Source organism: Mustela erminea, chromosome 1 (assembly GCF_009829155.1).
Source record: "Mustela erminea isolate mMusErm1 chromosome 1, mMusErm1.Pri, whole genome shotgun sequence".
NCBI lineage: Eukaryota > Metazoa > Chordata > Mammalia > Carnivora > Mustelidae > Mustela > Mustela erminea.
The window spans coordinates 193160902-193185873 of record NC_045614.1 but is presented as its reverse complement, the minus strand read 5'-3'; the positions used below and the strand labels follow the sequence as shown (position 1 = coordinate 193185873).

The 24972-nt window shown below is 36.3% G+C and overlaps 1 protein-coding gene across 1 annotated transcript in view; it reads right to left on the bottom strand.

Annotated features, from left to right (window-relative positions):
• The window catches only part of LOC116591889, a 527246-nt gene extending 504276 nt beyond the window's left edge, over positions 1-22970 (bottom strand). Inside the window, exons 1-4 of the mRNA XM_032345255.1 lie at positions 22875-22970; positions 22662-22765; positions 10078-10180; positions 4000-4163 (exon numbers count right to left, since the gene is read on the bottom strand). Of these exons, the coding sequence (XP_032201146.1) occupies positions 4000-4163; positions 10078-10180; positions 22662-22765; positions 22875-22970 (467 nt within the window). The remainder of the gene's footprint in view (positions 1-3999; positions 4164-10077; positions 10181-22661; positions 22766-22874) is intronic.
• Positions 22971-24972: the final 2002 nt, after the last annotated feature.

Sequence of the window (24972 nt, the reverse complement as noted above, 5' to 3'; positions counted from 1 at the left end):
GCGAGCACTGGCAGACAGAGGCAGAGGGAGAAGCAGGCTCCCCGCCGAGCAAGGAGCCCAATGTGGGACTCAATCCCAGGACACTGGGATCACGACCGGAGCCAAAGGCAGCTGCCCAACCAACTAAGCCACCCAGGCGTACCAATAAAACAATTTTTAATATAAAGCTAAACAAAGTAGTGAAAGCTATAAGACTGTTACTAAAACCTGAATCTTTAAAAAAAAAAAAAAAAGTAAGTCCATTTTCCAAGGTTTTAATTATTTCTCTTCCAAGCTTCTCAGATAGTGAACATACAACACTTAAATCTTGCAAACTGCCTTTGTTGTTCTAGAAGCATCAGCTGCCCATAGAGGTACAAATACTTTTTCTTTTTTCTTTTTTTTTCTTTTAATTTTATTTATTTATTTGAGAGAGAGGGAGCATGAGAGGGGAGAGGGTCAGAGGGAGAAGCAGACTTGCCACTGAACAATGAGCTCAATCCTGGGACTCCAGGATCTTGACCTGAGCTGAAGGCAGTGGCTTAACCAACTGAGCCACTTAGGTGCCCTGGTTGCCCTGGTACAAATAATTGTTCAGTTTTCACTATGTGAATTTCCAGTCACTTAATAAGTCACTCAGTTCTAATGTTTATCTAACATATGATGAGTATAAACCTCATCAAGAAAGAAATTTAATGATTTGTGTTATTTATATTTTCTAGTGCCTTATCCAGAAATAATTAAATGTAATAATATAGTGCCGAATTAAAACATCCAGAAACTTTTATAGAAATCTGTCTTATAAAAGAAATCTTTTATAGAAATCTATATAAAGACAGATTTATATCATATACATGTATGATATAATAATATATCATATTATACAACTATGATAAATTATATCATAAGATTTTCATGCAGATATTTCTCATTTAATTTTTTTGACTACCACCAATAAAGAGATAGATTATTTCAGATAGTATTCCTTCCAGTTCCATGATCAATGAAAACTATAAAATTACCTTCAGTCCCAAATTTCACATTTAATTATCAGTCATTTTTTGTAAAACAATTGAAGATTTAACAAAGAAAATTGAAATTTCATTATTTTATGTAGATTTTTCCAAAAAAGTGGCAAAGTTCCAAAACTATTTCCAAAAAGAATTGTATGCTTCTGTACAAGTAGAACCATAAATCTAGATTACAATAATATGCACAAATTAGTGTTATCTTTGAGAAATGTTATTAATATTTTATATCTAGAAATGCTTGAATATTTCTAATATAAATTAAAATTCTTATTGTTTCTAAATGTTTTCTTACTTTATTAACATTCTTTGAAAAATCCTTTTTGGAAGTTCATATTATTTCAAATGGTTTGTTATGTTATACTTATTGATGTGATATTATGTGAAACTGAGCTGGTGACTGACTAATGATTGCCCCTCTATGATGGCTGCAAATTTTCTTTATTTGAACCATGAGCTTTAATGGAACATGATTAACATTCTGATGAAATACATATGCTTAGTTCTTTCTACAGTATTGGCAGAAAATTTAACATTTTTTCAATACTAAAAGCAATGATAAGCTACTTATCAACTACATCAAAATAATCAAGTTGTTTTTCATTCAAGCAATACAAATTATTTATTTTTATATTAATTCTTGCATGCTATCAAAATACACTCCAGACATTTCTGATTTTTATCCATCATCAGAAGATATTCCAGGAAGCAGTTTATTATTTTATTTCATAAAATCTTTGCTGTGCTCCCACAGATTTTAAAGATTCCTAATTAGTGGCATCTGGGTGGCATGGACAGTTGGACACCTGACTCGGTTTCAGCACAGGTCATGATCACAGGGTCCTGGAATGGAGCCTTGCCTTGGGCTCCAAGTTCAACATGGAGACCACATGAGACTTTTTCTTCTTCTCCCTCTGCTCCTCCCCCCAAGAACGCATGCTCGCTTGCTCTCTAAAATAAATAGGTGGATCTTTAAAAAAAAAAAAAAGTGTCATAATTATAACACAGGCCTCTGTTGTTATCCAAACTCTCACTATCCCCATAGATTCCTATAGTAAGAGATACATGTATTTCAAAGCAACAATGATTAGGTCATTAAAGGGCAAGGACAAAATGCTGATTCTCCTAAACCACAGAACACTTTGTAGATAATGCATATACTATGTCACAGATCGACAGAGAGGTACAACTGCAAATGCTTTGAATCTCAAAAGAAGGGGACAATTTCTCAATAGATCATTGTGACATCAGTAGGTGTTGTGACATATCCTATAGCAACTAAGTTTATGAGTTTATTGTGGTTTGATTTCATCAATGGCTTCATAGCTTTATCACTCTCCGTATCTATGTATTTGTGCCACGTGACTTTACAGGACCAGCCTACTGTCTCTAGGCTGCACCAAGTGACTCGCTTAGGCCAATGTGGTATTAGTAAGTGTGACACAAATAGAGACTTGAAAGCATGTGTGTGGCTCTCTCGCTCCTCTGTTTTTACCATGAGAACACACCTGGGCTGACCTTCTAGAGGATGACGCCTGTGTGGAACAGAGCTGAGTCACTCTATTTATCCAAGCTGGGGCCATCATGAGAGATAGGAGCAAGGCCAGGGGAGATCAGAAAGAAGCTAGAGGACATCAGCCATGTGAACAAACCCAGGAGAGATCAGCTGAGCTTAGATGAGATCCTCTAAATCATGCAAATATCATAAGCCAAAAAATTTCATGGCTGTACACCAATGAGAAAGCATATGGCCACAGAGAATACCTACAAGTTTTATATACTAATTTCTTCTCATTAATTAATTTATTACTTATTGTCATTACTATTTCTGCTCTTTAGCAAGCAATGGAAACATTATTTCAAGTCTTAAAAAACTAGTAAAACCATCCAAGTGAGAACTGGCTAAACATTGGCCCAACAAATGAGCCCCAGGATTGAGGACTGCTTGAGTGGGTTTTCTGTAGCCTACAGCCAAAAGCAACCTTAGCCACAGGTGCCTGGATGGCTCAGCTGTTAAGTGTCTGCCTTCAGCCCAGGGCATGGTAAGTCCCAGGATTAAGTCCTACATTGGGCTCGCAGCTCCGCAAGGAATCTGCTTTTCCCTCTGACCTTCTCCTCTCATGATCTCTCTCACTCTTTTGAATAAATAAATTAAATCTTAAACAAAAAGAGTTTTTAAAAAAAAAAAAAAAGTAACATAAGCCATGCCATGTGTGCTCTTATTCTGGGAGCAACAACAAAGCACTGAGTGAAGGTAACACTTCAAAGTCTCACAAGTAGAATGGTCAATACTGCATCTACATTTTCTGCACATCTACTTGATCCAGAAGCAAATTTCCTAATTTAAATATAAGTATCTCACCTTCTTGCTTCCTGCTGTGAGTCAAGAAGGATCGCATGACTTTTAACAACTTAGAGCAGTCCTAATCACTGAGATCAACATCCAATGAGGTCATATGAAGCTGGTAGAAACTTCACTATAAACAACCTAACTTTTATAAATTTGATAATTACTGAATTAAAAACACAGGAAAGAGATTTTCAAAAATTACCATGTGGCAAATGAAAATCTACATCTGTGCTGCATTTTTAGACCTTTTCAGAGGAAATAAACCTGACAAATATTTTCGAATTTCTAGGAAAATAAGTTGGGAAAAAGCTTACCCTGAAATAAGATTTGTTTCAATAAAATGACATCTAAAGTGGTAATGATATCATCAGAATGAGAAAACAAATAGCTTTGAAAATGATGCACGTAAAAAGGGGAAACAGAACACCAAATACCTTTCATCAAGCCAGAAAATACAGTAGCAATAACCCTGGCTGGAAAGGGTAGCAAATTGTTAACAAAGGTTTTCGAAACCACTTATCGATATGAATTACAAGGCTGAAAAATGTTCATTCTTTCTGGACAAATATACATTTGCATACATTTGCTGTGCTCTGAAATACCACTTCTAAACTTAGGGAAAGTGACAGCCACTGATTATACCTGTAATTGGGTAGTTCTGGTCCTGCTGGGCTCACTCTGGAATCAGCCTCAGCTACCATGCAGGGAGGCTGCACTGCTTCTAGACGTTTCGCTAGAGCAGCAGGGACCAATGAGCTGTGTGCCTCTGGCTGATGATCATCGATCAGCTGCTGGTTGAATAGCAGCTAGGATTTCAAGAGTCAGGACAGAACCTGCAAGGCCTCTTGAGACCTAGCATGGAACCATCATGACTGTCATTTTTTTTTCTTTTCTTTTTTTTTAAATTTATTTCTTTTCAGTGTAACAGAATTCATTGTTTATGCACCACACCCAGTGCTCCATGCAATCTGTGCCCTCCGTAATACCCACCACCTGGCTCCCCCAACCTCCCATCCCCCCACCCGCTCCTTCAAAACCCTCAGATTGTTTTACAGAGTCTACAGTTTCTCGTGGTTCATCTCTCCCTCCAATTTCCCCCAACTCCTGTCTCCTCTCCATCTCCCCATATCCTCCATGTTATTTGTTATGCTCCACAAATAAGTGAAACCATATGATAATTGACTCTCTCTGCTTGACTTATTTCACTCAGCATAATCTCTTCCAGTCTCGTCCATGTTGCTACAAAAGTTGGGTATTCGTCCTTTCTCATGGAGGCATAATACTCCATAGTGTATATGGACCACATCTTCCTTATCTATTCTTCCGTTGAAGGGCATCTGGCTTCTTTTCACAGTTTGGCGACCATGGCCATTGCTGCTATAAACACTGGGGTACAGATGGCCCTTCTTTTTACTACATCTGTATCTTTGGGGTAAATACCCAGTAGTGCAATTGCAGTCATAGGGAAGCTCTATTTTTAGTTTCTTAATGAGTCTCCACATTATTTTCCAAAGTGGCTGCACTAACTTGCATTCCCACCAACAGTGTAAGAGGGTTCCCCTTTCTCCACATCCTCTCCAACACACGTTGTTTCCTGTCCTGTTAATTTTGGCCATTATAACTGGGGTAAGGTGGTATCTTTATGTGGTTTTAATTTGAATCTCCCTGAGGGCTAGTGATGATGAACGTTTTTTCATGTGTCTGATAGCCATTTGTATGTCTTCATTGGAGAAGTGTCTGTTCATGTCTTCTGCCCATTTTTTGACATGATTATCTGTTTTGTGTGTGTTGAGTTTAAGAAGTCACTTCTGCTGTATTTAATAGTCAAAGGAAGCCACATGTTCTGATTCAGGTATTAGGGCAACGGGGACCAGATTTTACTTCTGGATGGGAGAACCCGCAAAATGACACGGCAAAGGCTCATGGGTTTGCGAGGTGTGGAGAACCATGGCCAATTCTGCCAATTACCACTTATATTCTGACAATATCTTTTAAGGAATTATCCTAAGTATGAAGGCTGGCAGTACTCTACGCACAGAGATAATTATAGAGGTAAAATTAGGGGAAACACAATTTCCAACTATTTGCAAAAAATGTACACAGACATTATGAAAATTTTACTTTGTGGAATAAGATGTAGATAATATTAAAAATAAGAAAAATATATAGTTGTAAAGTTGAAAACAAACTAGAGATGCATGAAAGTAATGATTATACCTTGAAAAGAAATTTATTAAAAGGTATACAGTAAAAGTGTTTGGGGAGCAAGACTATGGGTTTTTTTAATTGGCTTATGTTCCCGAATTTCATATTTGTCTGTATTGAACATGGATTAGCCTCCAGGATATTGGACATCAAGTGACTGAAGGATAAAATCCCCTCGTCTTATTCTCTTAGAAGCTATTTTAAAGATGATACCTGAAAAGTAACTTCACACTTTAGAGTGGGGAGAGAGGTCTTTTCTTTCTTTTCCAAGCAGGAAGTGACCCAGACCACAGAGAACTCCAAATCTTTCATAATCCCAGAGCAACCAGAGAGAATATGGGGACAAACATAAGGCATGATGGGGAGAAAGAGAACTTCAATAGGGAAGCCCACAATTCTCATTTAACACGTGAGCAATACCTCAAAGCTGTTAGCTGGTAGAGACTTGGTACCTTGAGCTCTACTTTGAGGAAATGCATAAACAAAGATTAGGAGAATTCTGTCATCAGTAACTAGGGTCTTGAAGCCAAAGCACTTATTCAGTTGTGATCAAATTACACAAATTATTAATACAGAAAAAATCAGAGGGACAGAAAACTAAGACTTTAGTTGCCCCCGTTATGAATTATGAAGCTATGTAGAGAGAATGATATAAACATTATATATGCTTAATAGTTTCTTAAATATCATTATATATAAGTAGCATATAGAGCCCATAATCACAGTCAGAGTCAACAGATTAGGAACTTTTGAGGATGTAAAAGGTGGAGAATAGAGCTATACCTTTGCTGTTTTATGCCCATTACAATGCGCAGTTGGACCCTGAGCAAGTGCTCCATTTTTTTTTTTTTCTTCACTAGTCTACATGTTCTGCATGTGTTTAGGATGATGGAGAAAATGGTCTTCCAAGATCCTTTCTAGCATTCAATTTCTATGATTTGAAGATTGAGGATCAAATGTTCATTTCCTAGACACTGGGTCTTATTGGGACAGCTCGTTCACTCCTCGAGCTTGTTTCAATGAAAGTTTAGGACATGAAGAAGTAAGAACCTCTTCCTAGTGAATTTTGTCTCATTCTGAAGAAAGTTGTCTGGTGCTCTTCAATAGTCCTAGACATGGTTAACTACAATCATGTTATTTTTGTAGTCAGTCATCCATCATCAGTTTCCAGTTTAGCCCCCAGACCAGAAACTGACAGCCCCTATTTCTCAACTAGACACATATTTTTTTATACATAGCATTGAACTTGATGCCCTGCAAGTCCAAACAACTACTGTTATTCAGACAAACTAATCTAGACTAACCCATGGCCTTTCCAATGGTGTGACATGTCATTAAGAACATTAGAATCAGTCTGGGGTTTGTGGTAATTTGTTACGGCAGCAATGGAGACAAATACACATAGCACAAAACCATAATAGAGTTGGGAATTACTGAAGTGCATATATATCTTCTATATTTCTACCTACATTTGCTGTTTAGATCTTCAGAATGGACTTGACCAAATTTTGTCATCGCAAAGAGTAATATATCCCCCTGAGGCACTGTATTAGAAAGAGTTGTTTGCATTTTATTACCCAGAATGTATTTTATTTATGGAGAAAACCACTTAAGGGAGAGTGACAGGAAAATAATAAAATTCTCCAAAGTTCAGAGATACACACAACAAACTGAAAGTCTTCACAGAAAATAAAAATAGCTAAGAGCAACCAGACTTAAAATATACATCATGATGGACAAAGGAGATTTATAAAATAAAAAAATAAAACAAGCAAACAAGAGAAGGAACACTGTTTCCATCTCTACTTGATGTTTTGATTATAACCAATCTTTCAATGATTCATGTTTTATCAGATAGACCTTTATAGGCAAACATATTTTATCAGATAGATGGAACATCTTTAGTTGTTTAACTTTTTTAAAGGTTTTTACATAGTTAACTTGATAAATTATACTATTTCTAAATGAAAATCTGGCCAATTCATTTTTATGCCAACTGAAATAAACAAGATTGAAATATTGACCTTTTCTCACTGTAACAATTTTAGTGATTATCTTATGCTCCAAGGAGGAATTTTTTGCTTGCTATGAAATATTTACTTTAGAAGAACACTAATCATCTCAAGTTTATCAATTATGAAAAGAACAGGATAATGAATAGGAAAAAAACACCTGAAAATTAATTTCATAAATTTTAATAGTCACTTCACCCAGCTAGCTATGGAGGACTTATACAACAGAAAAGAAAAATCATATTTGATGATACAATAGAAATAGAACAAAGGCATTTGCAAATAGTTTAAATTCAATTTCTGACCTTTCCCACAAAATATATAATTCAAATCCCTATAAACTTAAGACCATAACTACTTTTCTAATCTAACCCCATTTTTTTCTACAGATTCTTCTTACAGACCATATCATAAGTCAGTAAATTAGATTCTCAAATAGCCTCTGAACTCAGCAGAAGCAAAACTGAAATGCTGAATTACATTTAGTTTTTTAAATATACGATGCTTTCTTTCTTTTAATAAAAATAGAATGTTAATTTTTAGATAATAAGACTATATGTAAATTGTTTAAATATTATATGATTCAAGTTACCCAGTTTACACCTCCTGTCTATTTCATAGATCACAGCACAAGTAAATTTTCTTTGTCATTTAATCTATTCAAAATGAAAAGTATATTTTGTCCCTTCTATTTGGTAAGCGAGATATTATAGCAATCTTTCATAAAAATACTCCCATGTGCTTTAGCAGAAGTAAAAAGTTCAACATAGCTTATAGGTGACTGAAATAAAATTGTTAAAGTGGGAATTTATTTTGCACTCTTCATTAGAATGATGAAAGACTGTATTTCATTTAATCCTCTACACAAACCAGAACATACTTTGTGTGTTTATATCAGGCACAGATGCCGGAAAGAATATGTGAAGAAGGAGGGTAAGAACAAAGGTGAGAGGAGGGGTTTGACCATTGAAAAATCTTCGAAGCCAGGGACGCCTGGGTGGCTCCGTAGGTTAAGCTCCTGCCTTCTTCAGCTTAGGTTATGATCTCAGGGTCCTGAGATGAAGCCCCACATCAGGCTCTCTGCTCAGTGGGTAGCCTACTTCTCCCCTCTCTCTGCCTGGCTCCCTGCCTACTTGTGATCTGTCAAATAAATAAATAAAATCTTTAAAAAGAAAAGAAAATCTTCGATGCCATGGAAAATAAATGTGAGTTTGACTCCACAGACATTGTGAAGCCACTGAAAGATTTTAAGTAGGGGCACCTGGGTGGCTCAGTCGGTTAAGGATCTGCCTTTGGCTCAGGTCATGATATCCAGGTCATGAGGTCGAGCCTCATGTTAGGCTCCCCATTCAACAGCGGGGTTTGCTTCTTCCTCTCCCTCTGCCTCCTCCCACCTGCTCATGCTCTGTCTCCGTCTCTCTAGTTCAAATAAATAATTTTTTTTAAGAAAGATTTTAAGTAGAGGAGTAAGGTGACATATTTATATTTTAGTAAACTCATTCTGGAAGCAACAAGCTGGTAGAATAGAAAATGATCTTCCGATCATAAGAAAGAGTTATGTGAGATCTGAGGAAGTTCTATACTATGATAATAGTAAATAGAATTGACAAGATGATGACTGATTCAGGCTGGCAGCTAAAAGAGAAAAATAGAGAATTTTCTATTCGTTCTCCTTGAGTGGCTAGTCAGAAATGCTTGCTAATATAAGAAATACAAAAAAATCAGAAATATTGTCAAGGGCAAGAGTTGGAGACAAAGAATTTGATTTGGGAAGGCAGGACTGCATATGCCTGTAAGTAGCTAGCTGGAAATCTCCTATAAATTGGAACTTGATAAACAGGTTGAAGATGGAAACACTGATTTCATGATTATAGCTGATTGATGATTCCATGAGAAAGAATGATGTTGTTTAGGATGGCTGCATAATTAAGAACATGTCCAAGAAAAACAGGCTGGATGATACAAATACTTGGAAGATGGGGAAAAAAATCCAAGAAGGGAATTTGAGAAGAAATGGAGGTAAAAAGGAAGAAAGAAGGGTTAAGAAGAGAAAAATGGGCAACCCCATCAAATATAAAGAGGTAAGATGTGATATGGACTTAACAAAATGCACTGATTCTATTCTCTATGTTTTAATAACATAAAGCCTTCTGGTATATTAAGTCTCTTGCCAGTTATTCAGGTAGAAATATTTTTATTCCCTTTCAAGGAACAGAAGACAAGATTTTAGCCCCAATGTGAAGTCCATTTTGATTAACTGTTGCACTTTTTCTCCAGTTTCCTGACACTCTATCTACTATGTCTACACAAAATACAGACAAATAAAATAAACATATCTGTTTATTTATATGTAAAATATCTACTTTCTCCTCATTAGGGCTTCACAGAATAATATTCACAGACATACACATTATGGTGTCTTTTCTCTAATCAGAGATGCTGACCCAAGGCCAAGGAGAAAAACCACAGAGCCCAGAGCAAACTGGAACAGGAGCCAGCATACCTGTTCTACTCCTGAGAACGTTCTATTTACAGCGCATAAGGATTCATAAGATTCTCCCTGGTACTCCGAGGTAACAGGAATGAGTCTATTCCATGCAACCAATCTGTAAAGACAAAAACTATTGGGAAAATTGACAGGCAGGGAGAGAATTGTCAACTCCAGAAGAAAAAGCAAACAAATGCACAAACATTTGAAAAACAAATGAATAGAGCAAAGCTGCTCTAAGCAAAAGCAAAAAGAATAGAGCAAAGCTGCTTGCAGAAGGTAATATTTGAACTAAGCCTTAAATATGCTGGTCTGTCTAGCAAGCTGGTTGACCAGTATGTCTTTCAGATGGGCATTCGAGAGTCTCGAGATCAGGCCTGTGATCTCCAGTGAAGAGTGTATTGCATTTACGAAGTCGATAAATAGTTCCACGTTGCAAGAAGGATATGGAAACATGAGAAATTGTCACCAAAAGTTCACTTCAGTACAGCTAAATATAAAAATAAGTGGTTCAGTTATAAAGACAATTTAAGAAACCGCTAACAAAGATGTCTGCCCATACTCCTTCAGTCCTGGAATTAATAGACCATTTTCACATAAGAAACACCCCAGCATCTCTCTGAATGTTTTTGTAACCTACATTTTACTCCATTAAAGACAAAAAGAGGAAAAATGGGCCCCAAGCCTTTTTAAACATGTACTTTATTAATGCTGTTTCCTCCATCCCACATTTTAAAACCAACTGAACAAGTTTTTTTAAAAAAAAGCCAATTTAATGTTTTTTCAATTCCATGTTGCTTGTAAGCTTATGCGCAACTACGTCAAAGATCTCAAAAGCTAAGTTAAATAACTCTGTAAACAAGAAGACTTATGATGGAAATATTTAAAGTTCCTGATCATAATGGGGTTGCCATTGAGCACCATCAGAATATCTCACAAAGGATTCTAAATACATTGTGTCACGTTCAATAAGCAAAAGTATTTTATTCTCCCACATGATTCCTTAGCAAACAATCTCATCCCCAAATATCATGGCACAGGGGAGAAGTGGTGTTGGTTTAATTTAGATTTGATTTATGTGCTATATCATCAGGAACAGATAAACCTGCATAATAAACAGCATATGTTGGCTTTAACCAAGCATGTGGATTCTGTTATATGAAAAACAAATGTTCAAGCAACAAAATTAATATTAATGTGTTTTTGCAAAATCAAAGTCAGGAGTTACTTTTGGAGGAGCTGAATAATCACAGACCCTACTGTAGGCAAAATCCCACTTATTTCACATAATAAAAGAGACCTGGTGGTCTCCAGTATGGGATCCCACAGGTCTAATAACCAAAACGAAGCTTTTATATTCTTCATATAGAAAGTTCTTCTATGAGAAAAATAAGTTTTATAAGAACTGCACTGATAGTCTTTGACAACAAAAATGGAATTATGCAGATGATAACCACCGTTGTTGCAAAATTCTTCCAAGCCACATTCACAGTTACTCTGTGTTCAGTTGCTTCATACCATCTTGGAAAGCTCAACTACAAAGATCATAATAGGCAATAACGAGCCAGGAAAGAAACTCCCTCTAAGGACAAAGGACACGGCAATCATGTTCAATTTTACCCATATCTTTGCCACTGGAGACACATTTGTGATTACTTAAAACTTCTGCAAAGTATAAATGAATGCTTAAAATTTTTAATACAGCTACACCCAAGAGGCTAGTTTTCCTGAAATCCCATATTTTGATCTCACTTTTGATCTCTGGAATCACATTTACTCATATATATCATATGTACACTTTTCCATACTGATTGCTTTTCTTCTTGGGTCTTTCTGTATCTCATTCTGTCCACTATGACAAACAACAGTTGTCAAAGCTCCACTCCACAGATGGGACATGGAAGTGGGGGCTTTTATTCCACTTTTTATAAAACAACTCCTCCTACAGTAGGCTGACAGCCAATCTGATTAGAACCAAGTGTTCTATTGTCAATAATTCTCCAAAATACTCAGAAATAAATCTGTCCATTTAATATTAATGTGTACTCATATCTTTAAAAAATCAAACTAAAGCACCTTGGGGTTCTATCATTTTGTCCAACAGAGAAATTTTCCTCAAACATATCCTGTGGCTTTCCCCATAATTAACCACCCTAAAAATCCCCTATCTCGGTGGTTCAAAATTCCATATCTCTGACCCCATGTAAGCATGAAGAGTAGAGGAGAAGCAAGCTGAGAAGTGACTGAAAGGGTCCTATGTTTAGTTATTTACAAAAGCAAGAAAAAAGGCCACTCACCGAAAAGGCATTTGTTTGTAATAATTTCAAAATCCTAAACAACTCATTTAAGAAGTGATTTTAAAAACCTGCTGCTGAGGTCCTATGTCAAAGATTCAGGCATTATAAATAAATAAATAAATAAACAAACAGATACATAGATAGATATAAATTCAGGCATTGATGATGTCATTCATTTCTTAAAATAGGGTTATAGTTTCTCAAATATAAAAAATATGCTTTCTACAAAATGATTCACAGGAATAAAGCAAAGCATGAGGAAATAAAGATAGGCTGTGGTCCTCTCCCTGGATATAACCATTATTCATTCTTTTATTTATGCAGTTTTATAATATGTATGTGTGTGAGTTATAGAAAGAGGACCCTATAGTTGCATAAGCAGCATTTTGCACTTGTCAACAAACATGTCGTGAGACTCTTTTGCCTGTAATAAGTGTATTTCCAAATCACTTTTAATAACTACACACTATTCTGTTGTAGACCTGCTGTACAATTTTTTAAATGGCAATTAGGATGTTTCTAATTTTTTCCTATCGAAAACAAGGTTGTGTTGATGTGAGTTGAAAATACATCTTGGTACACAAATCTCATTCCTTCCTTAAGAAACATTTTTAGAGTTGAAATTGCTGAGCCGAAGAATAAGCACATTTAAAAATCTGAACCATATTGCCCAACAGGCTTCTAACCAACAGTAGATGGTTGCTTTCCTTGTCCCATCTCCCACTCATTTCCCGTTGAGGCAACATTCATTGCAAGCTTCCTATGTCCTGGAATGTGTACTTGATACAAGATAAGGAGACATGGAAAGACTAAAACGTGTTCCCAGCAACTCCTCCCAGACCTTGTAGTTTAAGAATAGGATATACATGTAGTTTAAATGCAGTGTTACACATGACAAAATCTTGGCCGTTTATGTGCACAGTTGATTAAGAAGGATAATGACCCTTAAACATTCACTGAATATGCTTTAATAGGTATTACCTAATTTTCTTTTTCTTTTACAATCTTTTAAAGATTTTATTTACTTGAGAGAGAGAATAGGAGCGAGAGAGAGAGAGAGAACAAGGAGGGGGGATGGCAGAGGGAGAGGGAGAAGCAGACTCCCCGTTGAGCAGGGAGTCCCATGTAGGGCTTGATCCAGGACTGCGATCATGACCTGAGATGAAGGCAGAGGCTTAACCCATCCAGATGCACCTGTGCTACCTCATTTTCTACTACAAAATTCGTAAGAGATGGACCTTATTATCTTCATTCTACATAAGAAAAATCCAAGACCTGAGAATTTAATAACTTTCACTGGCTTGGGTCCTCTGGTCTTGGCTCCATAGCTCACCAGCATTGTGATCTTGGACAAGTAAACTTCTCTAAACCTCAGTTCCTCATGTGTAACTTGAGGATAAAACAAACTTCCAGATTTGTAGAAAGATGGAATTAAATGTGAATTCTTGTAAAGCATTTAGCATAGTGCTTAGTATACAGTGAGTGTTCAATAGATGTTATTACCCTAAATACTTTCAGTGTCTTTACTAATATCTCTATCACAGAAGAGAAAGAGTCCTCTGCTCATGGTCTATTTCATAATGAAAAATATTTATTCAGTGTTCAACCTAAATATCTTTAATGGCCTTCAGTGACATGTGGCAGTATGAACTTCTCTTTCTTAATAATGGAAATGCCTCAAATATTTTCTTCCCATTTATTATTTACTGATTCTTAGATCATTTTTATGAAAATCCCACTGTCTCTTACAGGAGACAGGACGAGAGTCCTGTACTTGGTTTTGTGCATATGAAGAAGTTCTTCTAAATTGAGTACCTAAAGCAATCTAAAATATATTTTTAATATATTTTAAAATATTATGTTATATATTATATGTGGTATATATAATATATAAATAATACGTTATATTAAAATATTTTTTTAACTGTTCCAACAGCATGAACAATGAGCTCACATCACTAAGGGCAGGAAGGACAGACTGCAGGAGAATTAAGTAAATTACAGAGGTAGAGATTTGGTCTGCTTGTTGTTATTTTTAAAATATTTTATTTATTTATTTGAGAGAGAGGGAAAGTGTACAAGCCAGAGGAGGAGCAGAGGGAGAGTGAGAAGGAGGCTCCCCACTGAGCAGGAGGCCCAAGGCCTGGCTCCATCCCAGGACCCCAGGATCATGACCTGTGTGAAAAGCAGCTGCTTAACTGACTGAGCCACCCAGGCACCCCACAGGTGGAGAGTTTTAAGGTAAAATAACTTCTTTTAAAAAGTGATTTCTATGTTGGCACTTCTCATTCATGTAAATACAGGGATATATTCTGAACCTCTCAAGTAATCTATTAAACCAGATCCTTTCTTCCATGAATTGCTCTAGAAATTGCTTACGGTGCAAGGCATAGCTGACATTTGGTTCTCTTGTTTTAATTTTGATATTTTATAATATTTAATACTTAATATTATTTAATATTTATCATGTCATATCATAGTATATATTGATATAATAATTATTAATATTTTGATAATTATTCAATAAATAAAAATAAGTATTTTGTTGTAGCTGTTGTTAAACAGAAAGATTTGGCTGACAGAAAAGCTTTCATTTGCATTCACCCGTGCAATATTCAAATTGATCAAGTCAAGAGGCTCTGTTTGGTTTTGGAGCATGGATAAAACAGCCCTCAAAGTGAAACTACCTCATGTTTTCTAAAAATACAGAGACGTTCCTCATTAAATTTGTACAAATGCAGGGAAATTATCTGCCTAAAAATGCTCAAGTAATGAATCTGAGAAAGGCAAATACTAGTACCTTAAAAATTTACTACTCTAGGCATCTGACTACTTAAACCTTTAAGTATTTGTCACTTATCTAAAGTTAGCTCAGTGCAGTGTTTCTTTAGTAGGCTCACTAATTATCCTTATCATTCTTAAAATATTATTTTAACTTCAGGCTTTAGAATAAAAAGTTTTGGTGGAATATTTGTCCCAAATTCCAATATGATTTTGTTTTTATTTTCTATAATTTAAGGATGAGGATCACTAAGTTATCACAATAGCAAAGAAATGCATTTAAATCATCTCAACGAGGAGTTATCCTTCATGTGATATTATCACATTGGGAATTTGTGGGATCTCATTCTACTCCACTAGGAAATGTACCCAAAGGACCTGTAATTAATGTAATTCATGGAATTAAAAAAAAAATACTGTGTTTGGTCTATTACTATAATCACGATGAGCATGGATATTGGGTTTTGAAAGCCATGTATAAATTCAGATTACAAAACAGCAATACAAACCGACTCCTAAAAATGAATAATACTCATTTCTTTTCCCATGTGAAGTACACTTTAGAGAGCCTCTCTGAACAGAAGAGAACCAGATTACCCAATTGTAGTAAACAGTCTTTGCTCAGAGACATTAGCCTTGCAAATGTAGCATCCGTGAACTCACTATTGCATGGAGCTAGAAGGCCAGAAAGCTCTGGCTTGATAGGGAAGGTGGGGGGGAGATTTATTTTCTCTAAGTGTCATACATTCCTTCATTGACTTCAAAGTCAGACCCATTTCCAGTCCTCTAAGACGCAAACTGCTGTGCTCACGCCAAGAGGATTTTCTAGTGAGTTATTTATTTCCATCTGTCTTGTATTTGTGGGCAGGTTGAATAGATCTGAGTCTGCTGGAGAGAGAGATGAAAGATGGACTCTGAAGTTAGAGCTGAGTTTAAACAAGAAAAGAAGACTCTGTAATAGCAAATGAAACTTTAAAACCTTGGGGAAATTCTTATTCAGGCAATTTCATGTGCACATTTTAACCCACAAATACGGAAATTGGACCATCTCTACATAGTTATATACAACAGTGAGAAATGATAATATCTATAAATGAAAGGGATAGGTCTGTGCATTTCCTAAGAAGCCCATTCCAGTTGAGTTTTACCTCTTGAATTGGTTTCTCATTGCTCTTGGAAAACTGCTTCTGTTTTCCAAGTTCCCCTTCACGCACACCATCCACTCTTAGCCTTCTCGTTACCTTTTCTAGGAAGCTCCATTCTTCGTTAAAACATTGCAACATTAATTAAGCAGAAAAATAAATATTCTGGTGCAGTCACATGTACCAGGTTCTCGACTCCTCATCCCACATTAAACCTGCACACAATTTTTGTTGGTGTTAAGAGCAGATTTATGTCCTCTGAACCGTTTTAATGAGCAAATGCTTTATTTCCCTAACGTAAACACGGCTGCTTATTCAGATTCTTATAAAATATTTAACAAATTACTCTGGTGTCCTTAGGTAAAAATAAATTAACTTAGAAAATGAGACCGGCCTAATTAAATCACGTGCTAGGTAGCTTTCTACCTGTCCACAGTTATAGAGGGAAACCAATACCTTGTACTAAAAAGAAAAGACATACAGTATTAATTAGTCTTCTAGGGTGGCTAAAATGTAAAAAAAAAAAAAAAAGGTTGTCTTTAGAATCAAATAATCGACCTCCCCGTGATTTAGGAACAATTGTCAGGAGCATGAAATTCAGTTGAAGGGGGACAGAATTTGCTACATTAGACCAGCTTTCTCCTACCGCGAACAAATATTAGACAGTCTATTGTCGTTGTCTGTTTTGTTTTGTTTTGTTTTGTTTTTATTCTGGGCAGCTTTGACTTTCTTATTTAAGTGATCTACACCAGTGTTTACTGGAAACAACCCCAGATAAGTTTTCCAGTGAGAAAACCTTTGTAAAATTTATTTTAAAAAAAAGAAGAAAAAAAAAAAAGATGAACTCCCGATCTCAATGGCTTAACACAAAGTTCTCTTCTTGCACCCAGTGTAAGTCTGACCTGGGTAGACTGATCTTACCCAAGTCTTCAGCATTTGCCAGACCAAGGGGAGAAAGAGCTGAGAGAACTTAATCACTCTCAGGAAAAGCACATCCTTTCTGTTCACAGCACATCAGCATCAACTCCAAAGGATGTTGGGAAATTATCAAGTGCAGGGAAAATAATCAATATGATAAAGACTAGTAATCTCTATCACCTTCTATTCACAAATACTCAGTTCCATCTTCTTCCCACACATGACACATGTTCAACGGTTCCCCGAGGAGACAACCTGAAGCTCATCCAGTCCAGCCCACCTAGATAAAGTCCCAGCTCCTTTGTGGTTTCTCTTGGCTTGGATATCTATTAAAAGCCAAATTACCCACTCCTACACACGCACACACCCATGCACACATGCACGCACACAGTCAATCCACAGAGGTGTGACAGGGTCAGCATAATTGCAATAATACACTCACTTTTAGAAAGAAGACAAATGGGACATAATCAGCTTCTCATATAAATTCTGAGGTCCTGCTGAGCACACAGTGAAGCCTCCCTACTGGTGTGTGATTCCAGTCTCCACCCTACAACAAGCTCTTTTTTAGTTTCATCCCCTTCTTTGACTGGATGTGGAAATGTGTGTCCAGAGGACTGCTCAGCTTCCTTGACCCCCTTCCTCACAGGAAGTTGTGTGAGCTTCATACAAAGGTGTCGTTAGTCTGGGCTGATGGTTTCTTTGGCGCATTTTTCTCAAATACTTAAGAGACTTCTTCTCCATTTGTTTTCAGCCAGTTCCATGTGTAATAACCACACCCACACTATAAAACATCTAGTTCTCATGGCATCTGGGTGGCTCAGTCAGTTAAGCATCTGCCCTCGGCTCAGGTCATGATCCCTGGGATCAAGTCCCACATTGGGCTCCCTGATCTGCAGGGATCCTGCTTCTCCTTCTGCTTCTGCCTCTCTCTACCTCTCATGAATAAACAAATAAAATCTTTTTAAAAAATAAAATAAAATAAATAAAATACCTAGTTCTCAAATCTCCAGTAGTGCTTTGTTTTCTTGAGCCCCCTGTCTTTTCCTACAATTTGATGGTAGCTACCTAAAGCTCATCTGTAATAACAGATAGGAAGACCTCACTTTTAAAACTTTCTCTGCCTTAAATACTGTACTCAGCTGAAAGGTTTTGTTGAATGGAAACTTTCTTTGTGTTCTGTTTGGGCTAGAAGCGGTTGGTTTTCCCAATACTGTTGGAATCCATATTTCTAGATCCCCTTTATTTCTTCTCAATCCTGCTTGTGAATCAGCCAATTCTTTCCTGAATTCACCTTTATTTTTATAATACCTTGCCAACATAGCCAACGGCAGTTAGTTCTGTGTTAACTCCTTACTTAGGAGTTAAATTTTCCTAGGCATATGATCTGCCTTCCAAGTTCTGACATACAGTGGTTTCACCAAATGTTTTCCCACTTTGTGGCATATTTTCATGTCTCCTCCAGGATCATTTTTCTCACTATCTCCACTGCCTTTCAAGTACACACAAAGTATTTAATTTTAGTAGAAACCCCACGTCTAATACTAATTTCCATGCTGATGAGAAGGGTTGAGGTTATATAATCATAACATTCACCACAAACTCTAAGTGGCTTATCATAACCCAGGTCAATTTCTTGTTCAGGTAAATGTACAAGTTATGAGGAAACTCTCCTCCATACAGTCACTCAGGGAACCAGGCAATTGGTGGCCATGCTATCTATAGCTCTTCCATCTCATCCTGTGGCTCCCAATGTTGTCAGGTCAAGAGCAACTCAAAATCATGCTTAATACCTCAGGCTTGAAGTGACACATGTCACTTCCTCTTATAGCCACAATCCACAGTTAGACACATGACCCTGCTCTAAAGACTAAGTAGAGGGAAATTTACACGGAGGTGGAAGAGAAGGAGAGGAAAACTGAATGTCATGGGGTCTAGTTCTTTTTTCCTTTTTGTACGTTTAATGGTCAGATAAATATGGAAACTCAGAGAAGCCAAAGTAACATTATTTGATCACCATAATGGAGAAATATTTGCCAAAATATTGGATCATATCCTATGTATAATTGGGAAGCACAGGTTTGATCCATTTCCTCAGGTATAAAAATACCTAGGAACTAATAGGTATTTTTAAAAAACTATGTAACCATCAAATTGGCTCTTAATTAAAAAAGGAAAATAAAAAAAAGACTCCCTCAGAATTAATGATACAACCTGGAAAACAGATTGAATAAAAGCAGTCACTAGCAGGAAATAAAAAGTGGGGCCAAAAAAATGGAGGAAAAAAAATGAATGAAAAGGAGAAAAGAAAGAGTGAAACCATATAAAAACATTCAGGAAAGATTTAGAGTGTTATTAGACATAAGTGATTATTTTTTTAAGATTTATTTATTTATTTGAAAGAGAGAAAAATAGAGAGCTGGGGGAGGGGCAGAGGCAAAAAGAGAGAGAGAATGCCAAGCAGACTCCTCACTGGACATGGAGCCCAACATGGGGCTCCTTCTCATGACCCTGAGATCAGGACCTGAGCCAAAACCAAGAGCTGGCCACTTAACCGACTGTGCCACCCAGGTGCCCAAAGGAATTATTTTTAAGAAAACTAAGAGTCCATATAAAACAATGCTTTCCAGCATCAAACTTTATCATAGCTAGGATATCAAGGTACAAATAGAAGGATCCTAACTGATTCTCAGAAATGGTTCTTTCTTAACATCTAGGTCAAGAATGAGAGCTGTGAAAATTTTGCTAAGAAAGTGACAAACCAGAAAATAAATTGGCCCTCCCACAATCATCATAGAAAGGACAAAAGCAACCCTTCTAAGTTAATGAACACTGCATGTGTCATTCATCATGCCAGGCTCAGGAGTTTGAGAGAAGGAGGGAATAAGAATCCCTTTAGAAGAGGAAATCACCAGGGCCTCATCAAGCAGGAAAATCACTTGAAATAAAATATTTGCCAGCACTATTTCAAACAAGAATTAAAATCCTTGCCAAATAAAGAACTCATTCAAATTGATAAAAGCAGGTCTTAAAAACTAGACCTCCAAAACACGAGGAGGGGCCCTTAAACTCTTCCCAGGAAAAGACAAAGAGTAAATATTTTAGGCTTTGATGACCATACAATCTTTGACATAGCTACTCACCCCTGCTGCTGTAGCAAGAAAAAAACACAGACAATATGATACATAAATGATGGGCCTGGTTGGGTCTTGATGAAACTTTATTTACAAAAACAGATCGGGGCTGAATTGGCCTGTAGCCCATAGTTTGCCAACTCCTGCTCTAAAAGAGGAAAGCACCAAGAATTGTAACAAAATTGTAAAGTAAACTGGTCAAGGCAAAACGATATTCAAACATACTAGTAATAAAAGGAATGCAAAGGGAAACAATGAAACCTATTTTTCCCTAAAATATTATGAAATACCATGATACGTGACTAGAAGGAAGGAGAGTATATTGACATAAGCTTCACAACATTTCTGAAGATCAAATATGTATATGTGTGGGTGTGTGTGTATATAGACACAGACATATATTGGATACACACACATATACACACACATATGTAGACACAAGCACATGTCTAAAAATGTAGAATTAGAATTTGGAATTCTTACTAAAGATGCATGGGATTTAGTTTGAATTTTAGAACTTGAATTAGTCCAAAAGCTATTTAGAGATGAATCGGGAATGAGACAATACTTTTGGGGGCCATAATAATGATTTATTTAGTAATATATATTCACTTTCCTAGCCCAGTTATTTATCTGGAAAACAAAAATAAGCTAAGAAGTGGGAAAAGTCAGACAATCTTTCTCCTGGTACTAGGAGTTGCTATCAAAGGAAATATGAGGTCTCCTACTCAGTCTCCCCCTTATCATCTTCTTTCATCCTATGGACTAAGAAACTTCTGGAGAAACCATATTAAGCAAAAGGAAGAAGCATGTACTTTCCTAGCCATAGGACTCTCTATCCCATATGAGGAGTCCTAATATCCCCATCGGTCCATAAGTTCAACAATTTTTGCATAAATATATTCTCCTAGTACCTTTGAACTATAAGTAGAATAAATTACAAATTACAAAGTTTTGTGGGTACTAAAAAAATAAAGATTCCCCTATGAAGTAAAATTCAAATCTGATACATTCTCAACTATTATGAAAGACTGACATAGATTTGCAAAGAGTAACATAGCTAATATTTTTTTTTTCCTTTTTGAAATCATCTTTCTTTCTTCCCTGTTCACAAAAGTAACCATGGATCATGATCAAATGTCACAAAGAAAGAACTTAAAAGAAACAGTTATCCATGATGCCATGATGTACTTTGAGACAACTACTGTTGATATGGTGAGGCAAGTACATGTGTATATTTTCCAAACTAAGATCTACTAAGCAAACTATTCTTTAATTTGCTCTATTTCATGTAAGAATATAAACAATTGCAATGTACATAAGTAAAAATGAACTCTTTCTCTTTCAACCACATTGCATTCCACTGGAGTATTTGCCATAAATTATTTAGGTCATCCTCTAATGATGGACATCGAGGCTGCAAAATTATTTTCACTATTTTCCACTGTAATATGAACATTTCAGTACACATATTTGAGTGAGTTTTCCCTATTACTTCCCTTAGGATAAATTCACAGAAATGCAATTTTCTATGTTGAAGAGTATCTAAATTTAGTATTTTGCATTACATTAATAAATTACCCTCTAGAAGAGTTGTAACAATTTACTCTGCCCCAAAGATTCCAATATGAACATGTTTAAATAAATTATGGGATTTCCACAGACTAAAATATTGTGTTTCAAAAATTAATGACATTGCAGGATATACACAGGATTATATCAAGTAAAACAAGACACAAGATATAATAAAGCATACCACTGATAGGATATATCTGTATATAAATTATTATATATATATGAAGAGGAATAAAAATATTATATAATGTAAATGTGTGTCAAGAAGTGTTACAACTTAGGGAAAGGGTTCAAGCAAATTTTTAAATTCTCCCTTATAGCTTTCTATATTTGCTAAATTTCCTATAATTTGTGCATATTTTAGTTATAACCTGAAAACCAGTAGTTTAAGAAAATACTGGAAATCACAAAGCTGAGGAAACATATTTTCACATATTTTGTAGTTTGTCTGAAATTAGACCTACAATTATTAAACAGAAAACCCCTAATGTGCCCCAATCGGGAATATTTAAACATACCAAACTGGACTACTTTTTCCCATCAAAGGACTTGTTTTAATTCACAAAATGTCTTCATGCTTAATAGAAAATAGAAGAAAACCTTTCTCTTCTCCACTGAGAAGACAAGAGCACAACCGTGAGTCCCTGAAAACAGAGGAAAGTAGCTCTCTGAGCGAACGCTCACCCTGGCTGCAGGCATTTTGGAAAGCTTTTTGGAAGGGAACAAATCATTAATAAGGACTCAATACTTACAGTGACCTTTGAGCAATTCCAGATGTAGACGTGCAGACTTTTCCACAAATAATAAAGAAGGGCCGGCAACGAGAAGTGACAGTCCGAAACAGACTTGCAGGAGGCTAGAATTACATGGGACACAGAAAAGAGACTGAGCAGAAATGAAACAATGCAAAAAGAACCCAGGTCCTTCAGACAACCAGAGATTTATTCTCTTACATGAGTTTTTACCCATTCTTTCCTTCGTGCAGAGGAAATAGAGCTTATTTCATATTTTCTGGATATGATTATGGTTTTATCGGTCTTCGTGATGCACTTTGTCTCCATCCTCATGCTATGGCAAGTTTTTATACTGAGTGACTCATTTAATCCTTATATAAACTCAACTTGGTAAAGACGATTATTCACATTTTATAATGAGAAAAGTGAGGCCCAGACATTTAGGTAGCTTGGCCAAGATCATGCATCTAGAAGAGGGGTTGACCAACTTCTTAAAGGGCTAGGGAGTAAATACTGGATTTGTAGACATAAGGTCTCGGGCACAGCTCTCCGACTCCGCCGCAGAGAGCGAAAGCATGCAGACAGTTCTCAAACCAGGGAACCTGGCCCTGTTACCCAAACAGGTGGCGGGTTCACTGGCTGTGGTTTGCCAACCCTTGGCCAAGAGTCGTAGAGCAAGACTCTAAGTCTATGCCTGTAATAATTAAACTGTCATACAACAGACGAAATAAAATCAACGTGGTTCTCCTTCCATAGTCCGGTTCACTTATTCTCAAGTATCCTTTGGGTTCTCTATACAGTCCTGTTTGAAGGAAACTGGCCACTTAATGGGAATTGCCACTTGTTACGATTTGGTGCACAAAACAAGCTAGAATCCCAGAGAGCAAAAACAAGGGAGGTAGCTCCCTTAACAAAATGGGATGGAAGCACATTTTGTCAGGATAGACATGCAAACCTCAAATCGGCCTTCTAAAATGGAGGGGGAGAGAAGGAGATGATTTGGGGTCCATTTTTAATTTTGAAATACTTAGTTTAACAAGTTCTATGACCTCAGTACTTTTTTCTTAATTTCAGAATTATTGAGCAAATTTGTCTCATCAGTATAATAATGGGAAACATAGCTATACTCATTTTAAATTTCTTAAAATTCAAAGTTGTGAGGAAAAGATATTTCAATAATATTTAGTTTTGCTGGAGTTTATCAAGTAACACTGAAAAATATTCAACAAGCAGTGCCAATTATTTGATTTTTTTAATAGTAAGGTCTGTAGTAAAATTTATTTGAGAGTTGCATCCATGAATACAGAATAAATCAAGGTTACATAAGACTGCTAAAATGATTGAGAGGTTACATGATCTATAGACAGGGAAAAAAAGGCAGAAATTTAAACTCTCAGTCTTAATGTTATTAGGGCTCAGTCGAATGACCTTGAGCTGTTCTCTCTAAATCTGAACCTTCATGGGAAAATTGCATTAATAATCACTTGCTAACTGACCAGGGCTATCATGAAATTTATACCAAAAAAAAAAATTCAGAAAGTTACCTTGTTGATTTAAAACACTATCTTCTTTAGGGTAGACTTCTAAGACTTACAATTTACTTTTACAAAGAAAAATATCTTTGTTGTTGTTTTTTTCCTTCTATCTCTCATGGACCTATCATTTCTTTCACCAGAAACATAGTAAAGAAGAACCTTTGCCAGCCCATTACAGCAAAAAAGCAAAGTCAACCCATAATCCTATTACCGTTTCATTTTTCAGGACCTTTAAAAATTTTTCTTTACCATTAATGATCACCATTTCTAAATATTCCACTTATGAGATTCCTAAAATTCTTCTCAAAGACTAAGTCACAAGAACATTTGGAACACAAGTTATTTGTTTTAAGTAGTTTACACAAACCGATGGACTAAAATTTGAGCAGGATTTCTAATATCATAAGGATGCTGTAACAGATTGTGTTGTTTGTTCCTAAATATTTGCAGCCCAGCTCTTGGGAAAGATTCTCCTCCCCTACTTCACTGATGTCAACCTTATCATACGACTCACATGAAAAGTGAGAGGTGACATGTGTCACTTGCAAGTAGGAATTTAAGAGCCACTATAGCTTGCCAGTTTCTCTTTACTCCTGTGTTAGAAGACTAGAATATTCCAGATAAGGGCTCCATCAACAGAGGTCCAGAGTGAAGACAACATAGAAGGGCACTAGACCAACCCATGAGAATATGGAGAATGAGTGAATATGAAAGTTTTGTTCCCGCTAGTTACCAATATTTTAGATCATGTTACCATAGGATAAACAAGGGCTATCCTAAGGGACTGAAGAACA